This window comes from Giraffa tippelskirchi, chromosome X, assembly GCF_054371585.1.
Source record: "Giraffa tippelskirchi isolate mGirTip1 chromosome X, T2T-mGirTip1v1.2.pri, whole genome shotgun sequence".
Classification (NCBI taxonomy): domain Eukaryota; kingdom Metazoa; phylum Chordata; class Mammalia; order Artiodactyla; family Giraffidae; genus Giraffa; species Giraffa tippelskirchi.
The window spans coordinates 108,379,129-108,393,729 of NC_137289.1; the positions used below are offsets into that span (position 1 = coordinate 108,379,129).

The following is a 14,601-nucleotide window of genomic DNA, read 5'->3' on the forward strand; positions in this document are numbered from 1 at the left end:
GAACATTGGGGCTCATGGTTGAAACTGGGGGTTGGGGAAGGTGCTGGCTTGTGCTGGGAGGAGAGAGGGACCCATCTTCATCCCTTCATCCCTCCCCAGATGGCTGGGGAGGAGGGGTGGAGGAAACCCAGGAGAGTGGCAGCAGGAGAGGCCAGCCAGGCTGGAGCCTGACAGAAGGAAAACACTAAGGGAGGAAAACAGAAGACGAAAGACTCCAGTCGTGTAGGGAAATACTGAGGTAGAAATGATAACATTCAATGCCATAAACCTCTTGCATTTTTCTTCTGTGCTAAAAGTTTACGTCCCTTACTTGGGCCACTGAGCCAGCTCCTGTCTGTTTTACAAAGGAGTTCTGCCACTCCAGTGCTACCTTGGTGACAAATCAGGTCTTTGAGGAGGGCCCCCTGGCAAGAGGCTGGCAAGTGGGGACAAAAGTGAGGAGTGGGGAAGACCCAAGGTGGACAAAATGAGGTGGCTGGATAGGTGATCTGGGAGTCTCAGGGGAGTAAGATGATGTCCTGGGTAGGGCCACAGCACTCAGGAGCCACTTTTTTAAAATTGAAGTATAGTTGATTTACAGTGTTGTGTTAGTTTCTGGTGTACAGGAAAGTGATTCAGTTATATAACTATATACTATGAAGTAAAAGTGAAAGTGTTAGTTGATCAGTTGTGTCCGACTCTTTGCCACCCCATGGGTTATGTGGTTCACCAGGCTCCTCTGTCCATGGGATTCTCCAGGCAAGAATACTGGAGTGGACTGGCATGCCCTTCTCCAGATTTCCTAATCTTACACTTAAAAAAAAAAGAGGTCAGCTTGGGCGGTGCCCACTCTCCTGCCCACTTCCACTATGCGCTGACTGCGGCGCTGACAGCGTGCTGAAGGCGGCGCTGTCGGTGTGCTGAAGGCGGCGCTGTCGGCGTGCTGAAGGCGGCGCTGTCGGCGTGCTGAGGGCGTGCTCTGTCGGCGTGCTGAAGGCGGCGCTGTCGGCGTGCTGTGCTGAGGGCGTGCTGTCCGCGGTGCTGACGAGGGGTGCGACCATTGTGGCGTCACCCACGGGGTACTTTGTGACTCAGGAGCTGGCGCGAGGCCTTTAGTGCAGGCAGCACAGTCCGGCAGCCAGACCGCGCAGCAGTTTGTGCCTGAAGCACAGCGGGCCGCTGTGGTGACCCAACACTCCGCAGCGGCCCTTCACTCTCCAAACATGTCAGGCTCCACCAGCTCTCGCCGACCCATCAAGGGAATCCTGAAAAAGAGAAGTCCCACGGCTTCCTCAGTCGCAGGCTCGGCCCAGCAGTCCGGTGCACCACTCCCGGAGGTCCATAGAAAGAAATCCCAGAAGTGGGACGAGTCGAGCATCTTGGCTACCTGCCGTCCAGAGTACAGAGACTGTGATTTCATGAAGGTGAATGAGCCCAGCACCCCCCAGTTCGGTCTGCAGGATTATGGGGAAGGAAGTTCAGAAACTTCTTTCGACGCGACTCTCGACAACTTAGCCAAGAGATTAGCCGCCATCTACACCTCCGATTCCGACTATCCAGCGCGGGAGCCCGAACTGGATGGAGCGCATAGCAGCAAACTCTACCTTGACAGGCAAGAGAAACATCAGCAGTTCGAAAGGAAAAGGAAACTTCACTACAGCGATGGAAAGACCATCAAACTCGCCAGACTACTGATTTCCACAGATCTACTGCATGACGACGAGGATGAAGAAAGTTGGCACGTCGTCAGCCACGACAAGACTACCACCCAGGAAGACGCAGAGCAAGGTGCCACCAGCGACGAAGGCCTGAAGACCCAGACCGCCTGGTACACTAATGATGGTGACGAAGACGACGACAAGTAGACCGCATTTGATACAGTAGACAATGGTGGATCTCCACGCGGCAGTTGTTGCATCCACATCTTGTTCCTCTAGTCCGCGGCTGCTTCTTCTGTGCAGCTCGGGCAAGTACTGCAATACTTAACAGTTACATTGCACTGTGATAATTCAATGGTAAACATCTCAAATAATAGCTTAACTGGAAAAATCTCTGCTTGGTACTCTGGTTCTTTGCCGTAAATACCGATTCTGGTATTCCTCTAAAACCGCATTACTTTGAGAAAAGTGTTCCTTAATGTAAATGTATATAGTATATAGCTTTTCATGTGTTAAAGGTTTCAAAGGGGTGCGGGGGGGGGCACTAATTTATATTCACTTCTAACCATACTACCTTTAATTGAAATGGTTTTGTTATAAAGGGAAAAGGCGATTGGTACAGTGGGGTATGTAGTCTGATGAATATTCAGGCTGTAAAACACTTGTCTTCAGGGTGATCGGCCTGTTTACTTGAGAGGGAATATATTATGTGATTGTGGCATTTTAACTTTAAATTTTATCTTACTTTGCTTTCAGTGTTTACAAGAAAAGGACTAAATGTTTTGTTGATTAAAAAAGTCCTTTTCCTGTGAATTATCAGGTTCAAATTGTCCCAATAGTCTACTCTGTGCACTATATGGGCAGATTTGATATCGATTATAACTCTTTCTTTCCTCATCCCCAGGAAGTCTTGCCCTCTCTATCGTTTATTACCACATGCCCCAGGAGGACTGAGGAAACAATGGGTGGAGAGAGTAAGACAGGTTTGAGAAGGAACCACCAAGATAATATTAGACTTTTAAGAATAACTGATATCAAGTCTGCCCATATAGTGCACACAGGCAGAGTAGACACTGGAACAATTTAACCTGATGATTCATGGAAAAAGGACTAGTTTTTATAAGAAAACATTTAGTCATTTTCTTGTAAACACTGAAAGCAAATTAAGATAAAATTCACTTTCACTTTTCTGGGGCATACACAGCACAGTTTTTATGGAGTATCATAGATGATCAAAACATCAGAAACACTTGTTGCCACAGTGTCACTTCCATTTCAACCATCACGGCCCCTCCAATCTTCTAAGATGTGGAGAAAATAGACTGCATAGCAGAAGTGTAATAGTCAGGAAATAGAATTCAGTTGCTAAATTTCTACCCCTTTTTGGTTTACAGCCTGCTAAACAATTTTCTATTATTAGTTCATCATTTGTTCTCATTATCTTTTAGAGAACAACTGAGATTTTTTTTTTTTCACAACAGACTCCTGTGCAACTGGTGACATGGTTACAGTCCCAGAATGTATGTGGACAGAAGACAGCGCAAAGGTTTTGTGTGTGTGTTTGTGTGTATTTCCATTTTGCTCTTTGGAACATTACTGATGTAATTGTGGGTTCACATGCTGTTGTGAGAAATCATACAGAGAGAGCCTGTGTACCCTTCACCCAGATTCCCTATGGTAACATATCGAAAAACTAGTGCAACGCCACAACAAGATATTGACATCATCACTACAATCAAGATACAGAACATTCCATCACAGCAAGAATCCCTCAGGTTGCCCATTTGCAGCCACATGGTCTCCATTTCTATAATTTTGTCATTTCAAGAATATTATATAAACGTAAACATGTAGCATGTAACCTTTTGGGATATACCAGATTTTTTAGCCTTTTATCCATTCAAGGACATATGGACTAGTTCCAGGTTTTGGTATTACAAATGAAGCTGCTGTGAACATTCATGTACAGGTTTTTGTGTGAGCATATGTTTTCACTTCTCTGGGATAAATGCCCAGGAGTGCAATTGCTGGCTTGCATGGTAGTTGCAGTTCCCTAAGAAACTGCCAAATTGTTTTACAGAGTGACTGTGCCATTTTACATTCCCACCAGCACCCAGCAACGTGTGAGCATTCCGGTTTCTCTGCATCCTCGCCAGCATTTCGTGTTACCTCTATTTTTCATTTGTCATTTTTAATCTATGTGTACTGGTGTCTTAATTTGCCTTTTGCTAATAGTTAATGATGTTGAACATCTTTCCATGTGCTTATTGGCAATCTGTAGATCCTCTTCGGTGAAATGTTTTCTGCTCATTTTCTATTTTGATTATTTTACTATTCAACCTTGAGAGTTCTTTGCAATTTTTTTCACAATTGGTAGCTTATTATTATCCTCTCACAGACACTTTTGCAAAGCAAAAGGTTTTGATTTTGATGTGATTCACTTGATCAAGTTTTCCTTTTCTTTGTGGTGATTTTGGTACCCTTATCAAATGTAATCTCAAAAGATTTTTTTTTTCCAAATCATGATTTCCTAATTAAGTGACATGGTATTAGGATGCATAGATTATGGACCTTTATTATTTAAGTTTGATTTTCCTTTGGAAAAAGGTATCTGAAAATGTTGAGTTCCAGTTTCAACTTTTTATCAACATCACCTCCCCTGCTTAACTCCTTTGATGTCACCATTTGTTCACTCATTTTTAAGTAGGAAATTCAGCCAGGCTGGCTATTTAAAACCTGGGACAGAAAATGGTATAAATGGGTTGCTAAAAAAGAGTAACTTCTACTTGAAGGTCAAAGCGAATCCATTTTCCCCCCTAGACTTTGAAATTGCTTCCATTGTTTCCCCTCTACATTAGTACACTAAATAGCATGCTCTAATAAGGCAGAGTATTATTTAAAAAAAAATGATTTCTTTCATCAGTGTTTTATAGTTTTCTATATATAAGTCTTTTGTTTCTTTAGGTAGATATATTCCTAAGTATTTTATTCTTTTTGATGCAATGGTGAATGGTATTGTTTCCTTAATTTCTCTTTCTGTTTTTTCATTGTTGGAGTATAGGAATGCAAGGGATTTCTGTGTGTTAATTTTATATCCTGCAACTTTACTATATTCATTGATCAACTCTAGTAATTTTCTAGTAGAGTCTTTAGGGTTTTCTATGTAGAGGATCAACTATACAACACTGATGAAAGAAATCAAAGAGGACACAAGCAGATGGAGAAATATACCGTGTTCATGGATTGGAAGAATTAATATAGTGAAAATGAGTATTCTACCCAAAGCAATCTACAGATTCAATGCAATCCCTATCAAGCTACCAACGGTATTTTTCACAGAACTAGAACAAATCATCTCACAATTTGTATGGAAATATAAGAAACCTCGAATAGCCAAAGCAATCTTGAGGAAGAAGAATGGAACTGGAGGAATCAACCTGCCTGACTTCAGGCTCTACTACAAAGCCACAGTCATCAAGACAGTATGGTATTGGCACAAAGATAGAAATATAGATCAATGGAACAAAATAGAAAGCCCAGAGATAAACCCACGCACATATGGACACCTTATCTTCGACAAAGGAGGCAAGAATATACAATGGAGAAAAGACAATCTCTTTAACAAGTGGTGGTGGGAAAACTGGTCAACCACTTGTAAAAGAATGAAACTAGAACACTTCCTAACACCGTACACAAAAATAAACTCAAAATGGATTAAAGATCTAAACGTAAGACCAGAAACAATAAAACTCCTAGAGGAAAACATAGGCAAAACACTCTCCGACATAAATCACAGCAGGATCCTCCATGACCCACCTCCCAGAATATTGGAAATAAAAGCAAAAATAAACAAATGGGACCTAATTAAAATTAAAAGCTTTTGCACAACAAAGGAAACTATAAACAAGGTGAAAAGACAGCCTTCAGAATGGGAGAAAATAATAGCAAATGAAGCAACAGACAAACAATTAATCTCAAAAATATACAAGCAACTTCTGCAGCTGAATTCCCGAAAAATAAACGACCCAATCAAAAAAATGGGCCAAAGAACTAAACAGACATTTCTCCAAAGAAGACATACAGATGGCTAACAAACACATGAAAAGATGCTCAACATCACTCATTATTAGAGAAATGCAAATCAAAACCACAATGAGGTATCATTTCACACCAGTCAGAATGGCTGCTATCCAAAAGTCTACAAGCAATAAATGCTGGAGAGGGTGTGGAGAAATGGGAACCCTCTTACACTGTTGGTGGGAATGCAAACTAGTACAGCCACTATGGAGAACAGTGTGGAGATTCCTTAAAAAACTGGGAATAGAACTGCCATATGACCCAGCAATCCCACTGCTGGGCATATACACCGAGGAAACCAGAATTGAAAGAGACGCGTGTACCCCAATGTTCATCGCAGCACTGTTTACAATAGCCAGGACATGGAAGCAACCTAGATGTCCATCAGCAGACGAATGGATAAGGAAGCTGTGGTACATATACACAATGGAATATTACTCAGCCATTAAAAAAAATACATTTGAATCGGTTCTACTGAGATGGATGAAACTGGAGCCCATTATACAGAGTGAAGTAAGCCAGAAAGAAAAACAACAATACAGTATACTAATGCATATATATGGAATTTGAAAGATGGTAACGATAACCCTATATGCGAGACAGAATAAGAAACACAGATGCATAGAACAATTTTATGGACTCTGAGGGAGAAGGTGAGGGTGGGACGTTCTGGGAGAATGGCATTGAGATATGTGTATTGTCATATGTGAAACAGAGCACCATTCCATGTTCGATGCATGTGACAAGGGCTCAGGGCCGGGGCAATGGGATGATCCAGAAGGATGGGATGGAGAGGGAGGTGGGTGGGGGGTCCAGGAAGGGGAACACATGTAAACCCATGGCTGATTCATGTCAATGTATGGCAAAAACTATTACAATATTGTAAAGTAATTAGCCCCCAACTAAAATAAATAAATTTATTAAAAAAATAAAAATAAAAAAATAAAAAATAAATAAAAATCTTCTTAAGTAAAAAAAAAAAAAAAAAAAATGATAGTCAAGAGCCACTAAATTGGTTCCTTGAAATTACAACCTCAATTTGACAAAACTGAACTCAAAGGATCAGAATTTTTTTCTCTTAAAGGATTTTGTTCTGGGAGTAACCCTGTAGGTACTTATCATCCCTTCACACTTTAGAGTAAATGAAGAACACGGTATGAATATTGATGAAAGGGAGGGGACTATGAAAGTGAGACAAAGAGGTACCCAGAAGCAAAGAGCTGGGAAGGGAGGGGGAGAAATGAGGGGAAAAAAAAAGAGTGGAGGTTTAAGCTCACTAGTTTTAAAAGTTCTGACTTGCTCTCAATGAGTCATTAACTCTGAACCGTCATCAAGAGGACACAAAATCTTAGTGAAGAAATGATGAAGAAAAGAAGAGTTCTCCACTCAGCCAAATAATTAAAGCAATGCTATTACCCCTGCCACCACTAATCACCATTTATTGAGTATATGCAGTGTATCAGACAGGGTACCAGGGCTTTGAAAGCCTTATCTCTTTCAGTGATGCCAATGATCCTCTGAAATAGTATTTTGTCCATTTGAGAAAGGAGAAAATTTCAAATAAATAACATTGCATAGTTGGCCCAAATGTATAGCTGCTAGGTGGTAGAATCAGGATTCATACCCAAGCCTGTCTGGCAGACTCAGGCATGGTGTTTTCCCCACCGTACAGTACTGGCTCTGTGCAGGTCCTAGGTGGTGGTGGAAGCCACCCCACCCCACCCCACCCCACCCCTCCCCCCTAATCACACACATCTGTCCTCACCTTGTAGCAGGGGCTACTTTTCTGTACAGACAGTGCAACTGGTCTAAGGAGAATATCCTCCAGTCTATTCTAGGAGGGGCCTGTGACCTCTGCCACACTGCCCACGTCCTCCTGCTACCACCTCCCATCCCCTGCTCCGAGCTTGTGCTCGGCCAGGAGCCTGAGACATTCATTCATACAAAGATGCCACCAGGGACAAGTATATGTGTCAATTGCACTTTGAAGGGCACACATTTTTTGTGTGTGCATTTACCAAGTACAGCCCTGTGTCAGGTGCAGTAGCCAGGGAAAGAAAGATGAATGAAACACAATCTCTGCCCTCAAGGAGGTCTAAGTCTAGTGCGGGAGACCTGTATGGTTCTGAAATGTTCATTGATGGGAACACTTTCAAAGAAGAGGATGCCTGTATTTAAAGAGGGACAAGTCCTGACTTAGATTACGTAACGTCTTGAAGCAACGAAGGGATTTCCACATGCCTGCGAAGCAAGCCACACGCAGCCTTCAGAGGAGCCCCAGTCTCCTGAAGGTGAGGACAGAGGGAGCCTAGCCCTTGAGACCTGGTCTAGTTCAGCAGCAGCAGCCGCCCTGCTCACAGCTGGCTGGGGTTGGGGAGGCGGGCAGTAAAGAGGGATTATGGACCAGCCATGGGAGGAGTCACAAGTAGTGAGCTCAACAGAGAGAGATGAGGACCACTGAGGAAATAACAAATGGTTCTGCATTGTTTTCTGGCAGAATCCTTTCCTGCAATGCTGAGTTTTGAACTTATTTGAATGAGGAATTGTAGACACTTTGTCTCAGAAGTGAAGCAGTTATGTAAAATGTGAACCATGCTTCCTTTTCTTTTTTTGGCTCCTGCTTTATGCCACTGTATTGTCCTCTTTTGGAACATTGGGGCTCATGGTTGAAACTGGGGGTTGGGGAAGGTGCTGGCTTTTGCTGGGAGGAGAGAGGGACCCATCTTCATCCCTTCATCCCTCCCCAGATGGCTGGGTAGGAGGGGTGGAGGAAACCCAGGAGAGTGGCAGCAGGAGAGGCCAGCCAGGCTGGAGCCTGACAGAAGGAAAACACTAAGGGAGGAAAACAGAAGACGAAAGACTCCAGTCGTGTAGGGAAAGACTGAGGTAGAAATGATAACATTCAATGCCATAAAGGTCTTGCATTTTTCTTCTGTGCTAAAAGTTTACGTCCCTTACTTGGGCCACTGAGCCAGCTCCTGTCTGTTTTACAAAGGAGTTCTGCCACTCCAGTGCTACCTTGGTGACAAATCAGGTCTTTGAGGAGGGCCCCCTGGCAAGAGGCTGGCAAGTGGGGACAAAAGTGAGGAGTGGGGAAGACCCAAGGTGGACAAAATGAGGTGGCTGGATAGGTGATCTGGGAGTCTCAGGGGAGTAAGATGATGTCCTGGGTAGGGCCACAGCACTCAGGAGCCACTTTTTTAAAATTGAAGTATAGTTGATTTACAGTGTTGTGTTAGTTTCTGGTGTACAGGAAAGTGATTCAGTTATATAACTATATACTATGAAGTAAAAGTGAAAGTGTTAGTTGATCAGTTGTGTCCGACTCTTTGCCACCCCATGGTTTATGTGGTTCACCAGGCTCCTCTGTCCATGGGATTCTCCAGGCAAGAATACTGGAGTGGACTGGCACGCCCTTCTCCAGATTTCCTAATCTTACACTTAAAAAAAAAAGAGGTCAGCTTGGGCGGTGCCCACTCTCCTGCCCACTTCCACTATGCGCTGACTGCGGTGCTGACAGCGTGCTGAAGGCGGCGCTGTCGGCGTGCTGAAGTCGGCGCTGTCGGCGTGCTGAGGGCGTGCTCTGTCGGCGTGCTGAAGGCGGCGCTGTCGGCGTGCTGAGGGCGTGCTGACGGCGGTGCTGACGAGGGGTGCGACCATTGTGGCGTCACCCACGGGGTACTTTGTGACTCAGGAGCTGGCGCGAGGCCTTTAGTGCAGGCGGCACAGTCCGGCAGCCAGACCGCGCAGCAGTTTGTGCCTGAAGCACAGCGGGCCGCTGTGGTGACCCGACACTCCGCAGCGGCCCTTCACTCTCCAAACATGTCAGGCTCCACCAGCTCTCGCCGACCCATCAAGGGAATCCTGAAAAAGAGAAGTCCCACGGCTTCCTCAGTCGCAGGCTCGGCCCAGCAGTCCGGTGCACCACTCCCGGAGGTCCATAGAAAGAAATCCCAGAAGTGGGATGAGTCGAGCATCTTGGCTACCTGCCGTCCAGAGTACAGAGACTGCGATTTCATGAAGGTGAATGAGCCCAGCACCCCCCAGTTCGGTCTGCAGGATTATGGGGAAGGAAGTTCAGAAACTTCTTTCGACGCGACTCTCGACAACTTAGCCAAGAGATTAGCCGCCATCTACACCTCCGATTCCGACTATCCAGCGCGGGAGCCCGAACTGGATGGAGCGCATAGCAGCAAACTCTACCTTGACAGGCAAGAGAAACATCGGCAGTTCGAAAGGAAAAGGAAACTTCACTACAGCGATGGAAAGACCATCAAACTCGCCAGACTACTGATTTCCACAGATCTACTGCATGACGACGAGGATGAAGAAAGTTGGCACGTCGTCAGCCACGACAAGACTACCACCCAGGAAGACGCAGAGCAAGGTGCCACCAGCGACGAAGGCCTGAAGACCCAGACCGCCTGGTACACCAATGATGATGACGAAGACGACGACAAGTAGACCGCATTTGATACAGTAGACAATGGTGGATCTCCACGCGGCAGTTGTTGCATCCACATCTTGTTCCTCTAGTCCACGGCTGCTTCTTCTGTGCAGCTCGGGCAAGTACTGAAATACTTAACAGTTACATTGCACTGTGATAATTCAATGGTAAACATCGCAAATAATAGCTTAACTGGAAAAATCTCTGCTTGGTACTCTGGTTCTTTGCCGTAAATACCGATTCTGGTATTCCTCTAAAACCTCATTACTTTGAGAAAAGTGTTCCTTAATGTAAATGTATATAGTATATAGCTTTTCATGTGTTAAAGGTTTCAAAGGGGTGCGGGGGGGGGCACTAATTTATATTCACTTCTAACCATACTACCTTTAATTGAAATGGTTTTGTTATAAAGGGAAAAGGCGATTGGTACAGTGGGGTATAAAGTCTGATGAATATTCAGGCTGTAAAACACTTGTCTTCAGGGTGATCGGCCTGTTTACTTGAGAGGGAATACATTATGTGATTGTTGCATTTTAACTTTAAATTTTATCTTACTTTGCTTTCAGTGTTTACAAGAAAAGGAGTAAATGTTTTGTTGATTAAAAAAAGTCCTTTTCCTGTGAATTATCAGGTTCAAATTGTCCCAATAGTCTACTCTGTGCACTATATGGGCAGATTTGATATCGATTATAACTCTTTCTTTCCTCATCCCCAGGAAGTCTTGCCCTCTCTATCCTTTATTACCACATGCCCCAGGAGGACTGAGGAAACAATGGGTGGAGAGAGTAAGACAGGTTTGAGAAGGAACCACCGAGATAATATTAGACTTTTAAGAATAACTGATATCAAGTCTGCCCATATAGTGCACACAGGCAGAGTAGACACTGGAACAATTTAACCTGATGATTCATGGAAAAAGGACTAGTTTTTATAAGAAAACATTTAGTCATTTTCTTGTAAACACTGAAAGCAAATTAAGATAAAATTCACTTTCACTTTTCTGGGGCATACACAGCACAGTTTTTATGGAGTATCATAGATGATCAAAACATCAGAAACACTTGTTGCCACAGTGTCACTTCCGTTTCAACCATCACGGCCCCTCCAATCTTCTAAGATGTAGTGAAAATAGACTGCATAGCAGAAGTGTAATAGTCAGGAAATAGAATTCAGTTGCTAAATTTCTACCCCTTTTTTGTTTACACCCTGCTAAACAATTTTCTATTATTAGTTCATCATTTGTTCTCATTACCTTTTAGAGAACAACTGAGATTTTTTTTTTCACAACAGACTCCTGTGCAACTGGTGACATGGTTACAGTCCCAGAATGTATGTGGACAGAAGACAGCACAAAGGTTTTGTGTGTGTGTGTGTGTGTGTGTGTGTGTGTGTATTTCCATTTTGCTCTTTGGAACATTACTGAGGTAATTGTGGGTTCACATGCTGTTGTGAGAAATCATACAGAGAGAGCCTGTGTACCCTTCACCCAGATTCCCTATGGTAACATATCGAAAAACTAGTGCAACGCCACAACAAGATATTGACATCATCACTACAATCAAGATACAGAACATTCCATCACAGCAAGAATCCCTCAGGTTGGCCATTTGCAGCCACATGGTCTCCATTTCTATAATTTTGTCATTTCAAGAATATTATATAAACGAAAACATGTAGCATGTAACCTTTTGGGATATACCAGATTTTTTAGCCTTTTATCCATTCAAGGACATATGGACTAGTTCCAGGTTTTGGTATTACAAATGAAGCTGCTATGAACATTCGTGTACAGGTTTTTGTGTGAGCATATGTTTTCACTTCTCTGGGATAAATGCCCAGGAGTGCAATTGCTGGCTTGCATGGTAGTTGCAGTTTCCTAAGAAACTGCCAAATTGTTTTACAGAGTGACTGTGCCATTTTACATTCCCACCAGCACCCAGCAACGTGTGAGCATTCCGGGTTCTCTGCATCCTCACCAGCATTTCGTGTTACCTCTATTTTTTATTTGTCATTTTTAATACATGTGTACTGCTGTCTTAATTTGCCTTTTGCTAATAGATAATGATGTTGAACATCTTTCCATGTGCTTATTTGCAATCTGTAGATCCTCTTTGGTGAAATGCTTTCTGCTCATTTTCTATTTTGATTATTTTACTATTCAGCCTTGAGAGTTCTTTGCAATTTTTTTTCACAATCGGTAGCTTACTATTATCCTCTTACAGACACTTTTGCAAAGCAAAAGATTTTTTATTTTGATGTGATTCACTTGATCAAGTTTTCCTTTTCTTTGTGGTGATTTTGGTACCCTTGTCAAATGTAATCTCGAAAGATTTTTTTTTCCAAATCATGATTTCCTAATTAAGTGACATGGTATTAGGATGCATAGAAAATGGACCTTTATTATTTAAGTTTGATTTTCCTTTGCAAAAATGTATCTGAAAATGTTCAGTTCCAGTTTCAACTTTTTATCGACATCACCTCCCCTGCTTAACTCCTTTGATGTCACCATTTGTTCACTCATTTTTAAGTAGGAAATTCAGCCAGGCTGGCTATTTAAAACCTGGGACAGAAAATGGTATAAATGGATTGCTAAAAAAGAGTAACTTCTACTTGAAGGTCAAAGCGAATCCATTTTCCCCCCTAGACTTTCAAATTGCTTCCATTGTTTCCCCTCTACGTTAGTACACTAAATAACATGCTCTAATAAGGCAGAGTATTATTTTTTTAAAAATGATAGTCACGAGCCAATAAATTGGTTCCTTGAAATTGCAACCTCAATTTGACAAATACTGAACTCAAAGGAGCAGAATTTTTTTCTCTTAAAGGATTTTGTTCTGGGAGTAACCCTATAGGTACTTATCATCCCTTCATACTTTAGAGTAAATGAAGAACACGGTATGAATATGGATGAAAGGGAGGGGACTATGAAAGTGAGACAAAGAGGTACCCAGAAGCAAAGAGCTGGGAAGGGAGGGGGAAAAATAAGAAAAAAAAAAAAGAGTGGAGGTTTAAGCTCACTAGTTTTAAAAGTTCTGACTTGCTCTCAATGAGTCATTAACTCTGAACCGTCATCAAGAGGACACAAAATCTTAGTGAAGAAATGATGAAGAAAAGAAGAGTTCTCCACTCAGCCAAATAATTAAAGCAATGCTATTACCCCTGCCACTACTAATCACCATTTATTGAGTATATGCAGTGTATCAGACAGGGTACCAGGGCTTTGAAAGCCTTATCTCTTTCAGTGATGCCAATGATCCTCTGAAATAGTATTTTGTCCATTTGAGAAAGGAGAAAATTTCAAATAAATAACATTGCATAGTTGGCCCAAATGTATAGCTGCTAGGTGGTAGAATCAGGATTCATACCCAAGCCTGTCTGGCAGACTCAGGCATGGTGTTTTCCCCACCGTACAGTACTGGCTCTGTGCAGGTCCTTAATGGTGGTGGAAGGCACCTCACCCCACCCCACCCCTCCCCCCTAATCACACACATCTGTCCTCACCTTGTAGCAGGGGCTGCTTTTCTGTACAGACAGTGCAACTGGTCTAAGGAGAATATCCTCCAGTCTATTCTAGGAGGGGCCTGTGACCTCTGCCACACTGCCCACGTCCTCCTGCTACCACCTCCCATCCCCTGCTCCGAGCTTGTGCTCGGCCAGGAGCCTGAGACACTCATTCATACAAAGATGCCACCAGGGACAAGTATATGTGTCAATTGCACTTTGAAGGGCACACATTTTTTGTGTGTGCATTTACCAAGTACAGCCCTGTGTCAGGTGCAGTAGCCAGGGAAAGAAAGATGAATGAAACACAATCTCTGCCCTCAAGGAGGTCTAAGTCTAGTGCGGGAGACCTGTATGGTTCTGAAATGTTCATTGATGGGAACACTTTCAAAGAAGAGGATGCCTGTATTTAAAGAGGGACAAGTCCTGACTTAGATTACGTAACGTCTTGAAGCAACGAAGGGATTTCCACATGCCTGGGAAGCAAGCCACACGCAGCCTTCAGAGGAGCTCCAGTCTCCTGAAGGTGAGGACAGAGGGAGCCTAGCCCTTGAGACCTGGTCTAGTTCAGCAGCAGCAGCCGCCCTGCTCACAGCTGGCTGGGGTTGGGGTGGCGGGCAGTAAAGAGGGATTATGGACCAACCATGGGAGGAGTCACAAGTAGTGAGCTGAACAGAGAGAGATGAGGACCCCTGAGGAAATAACAAATGGTTCTGCATTGTTTTCTGGCAGAATCCTTTCCTGCGATGCTGAGTTTTGAACTTATTTGAATGAGGAATTGTAGACACTTTGTCTCAGAAATGAAGCAGTTATGTAAAATGTGAACCATGCTTCCTTTTCTTTTTTTTTTGGCTCCTGCTTTATGCCACTGTATTGTCCTCTTTTGGAACATTGGGGCTCATGGTTGAAACTGGGGGTTGGGGAAGGTGCTGGCTTGTG

The 14,601-nt window shown here is 43.4% G+C and overlaps 2 protein-coding genes across 3 annotated transcripts; both read left to right on the forward strand.

Annotated features, from left to right (window-relative positions):
- The first annotated feature begins 1,119 nt into the window (after positions 1 to 1,119).
- LOC145535924 (protein phosphatase inhibitor 2 family member C-like) lies at positions 1,120 to 3,599 on the forward strand. Of its 2 annotated transcripts, none has more exons than XM_081564268.1 (2): positions 1,120 to 1,994; positions 3,119 to 3,599. In XM_081564268.1, exon 1 carries the CDS (start codon positions 1,203 to 1,205, stop codon positions 1,842 to 1,844), a length of 642 nt encoding a protein of 213 aa, XP_081420394.1. In that variant the 5' UTR covers positions 1,120 to 1,202; the 3' UTR covers positions 1,845 to 1,994; positions 3,119 to 3,599. The 2 variants fall into 2 exon arrangements, with proteins under 2 accessions (XP_081420394.1, XP_081420393.1); XM_081564267.1 differs by having other exon boundaries at positions 1,120 to 1,945.
- A 5,854-nt stretch (positions 3,600 to 9,453) lies between these two features.
- Positions 9,454 to 10,362, forward strand: LOC145536015 (protein phosphatase inhibitor 2 family member C-like). Its single transcript, XM_081564380.1, has one exon. It carries the CDS (start codon positions 9,537 to 9,539, stop codon positions 10,176 to 10,178), a length of 642 nt encoding a protein of 213 aa, XP_081420506.1. The 5' UTR covers positions 9,454 to 9,536; the 3' UTR covers positions 10,179 to 10,362.
- Positions 10,363 to 14,601: the final 4,239 nt, after the last annotated feature.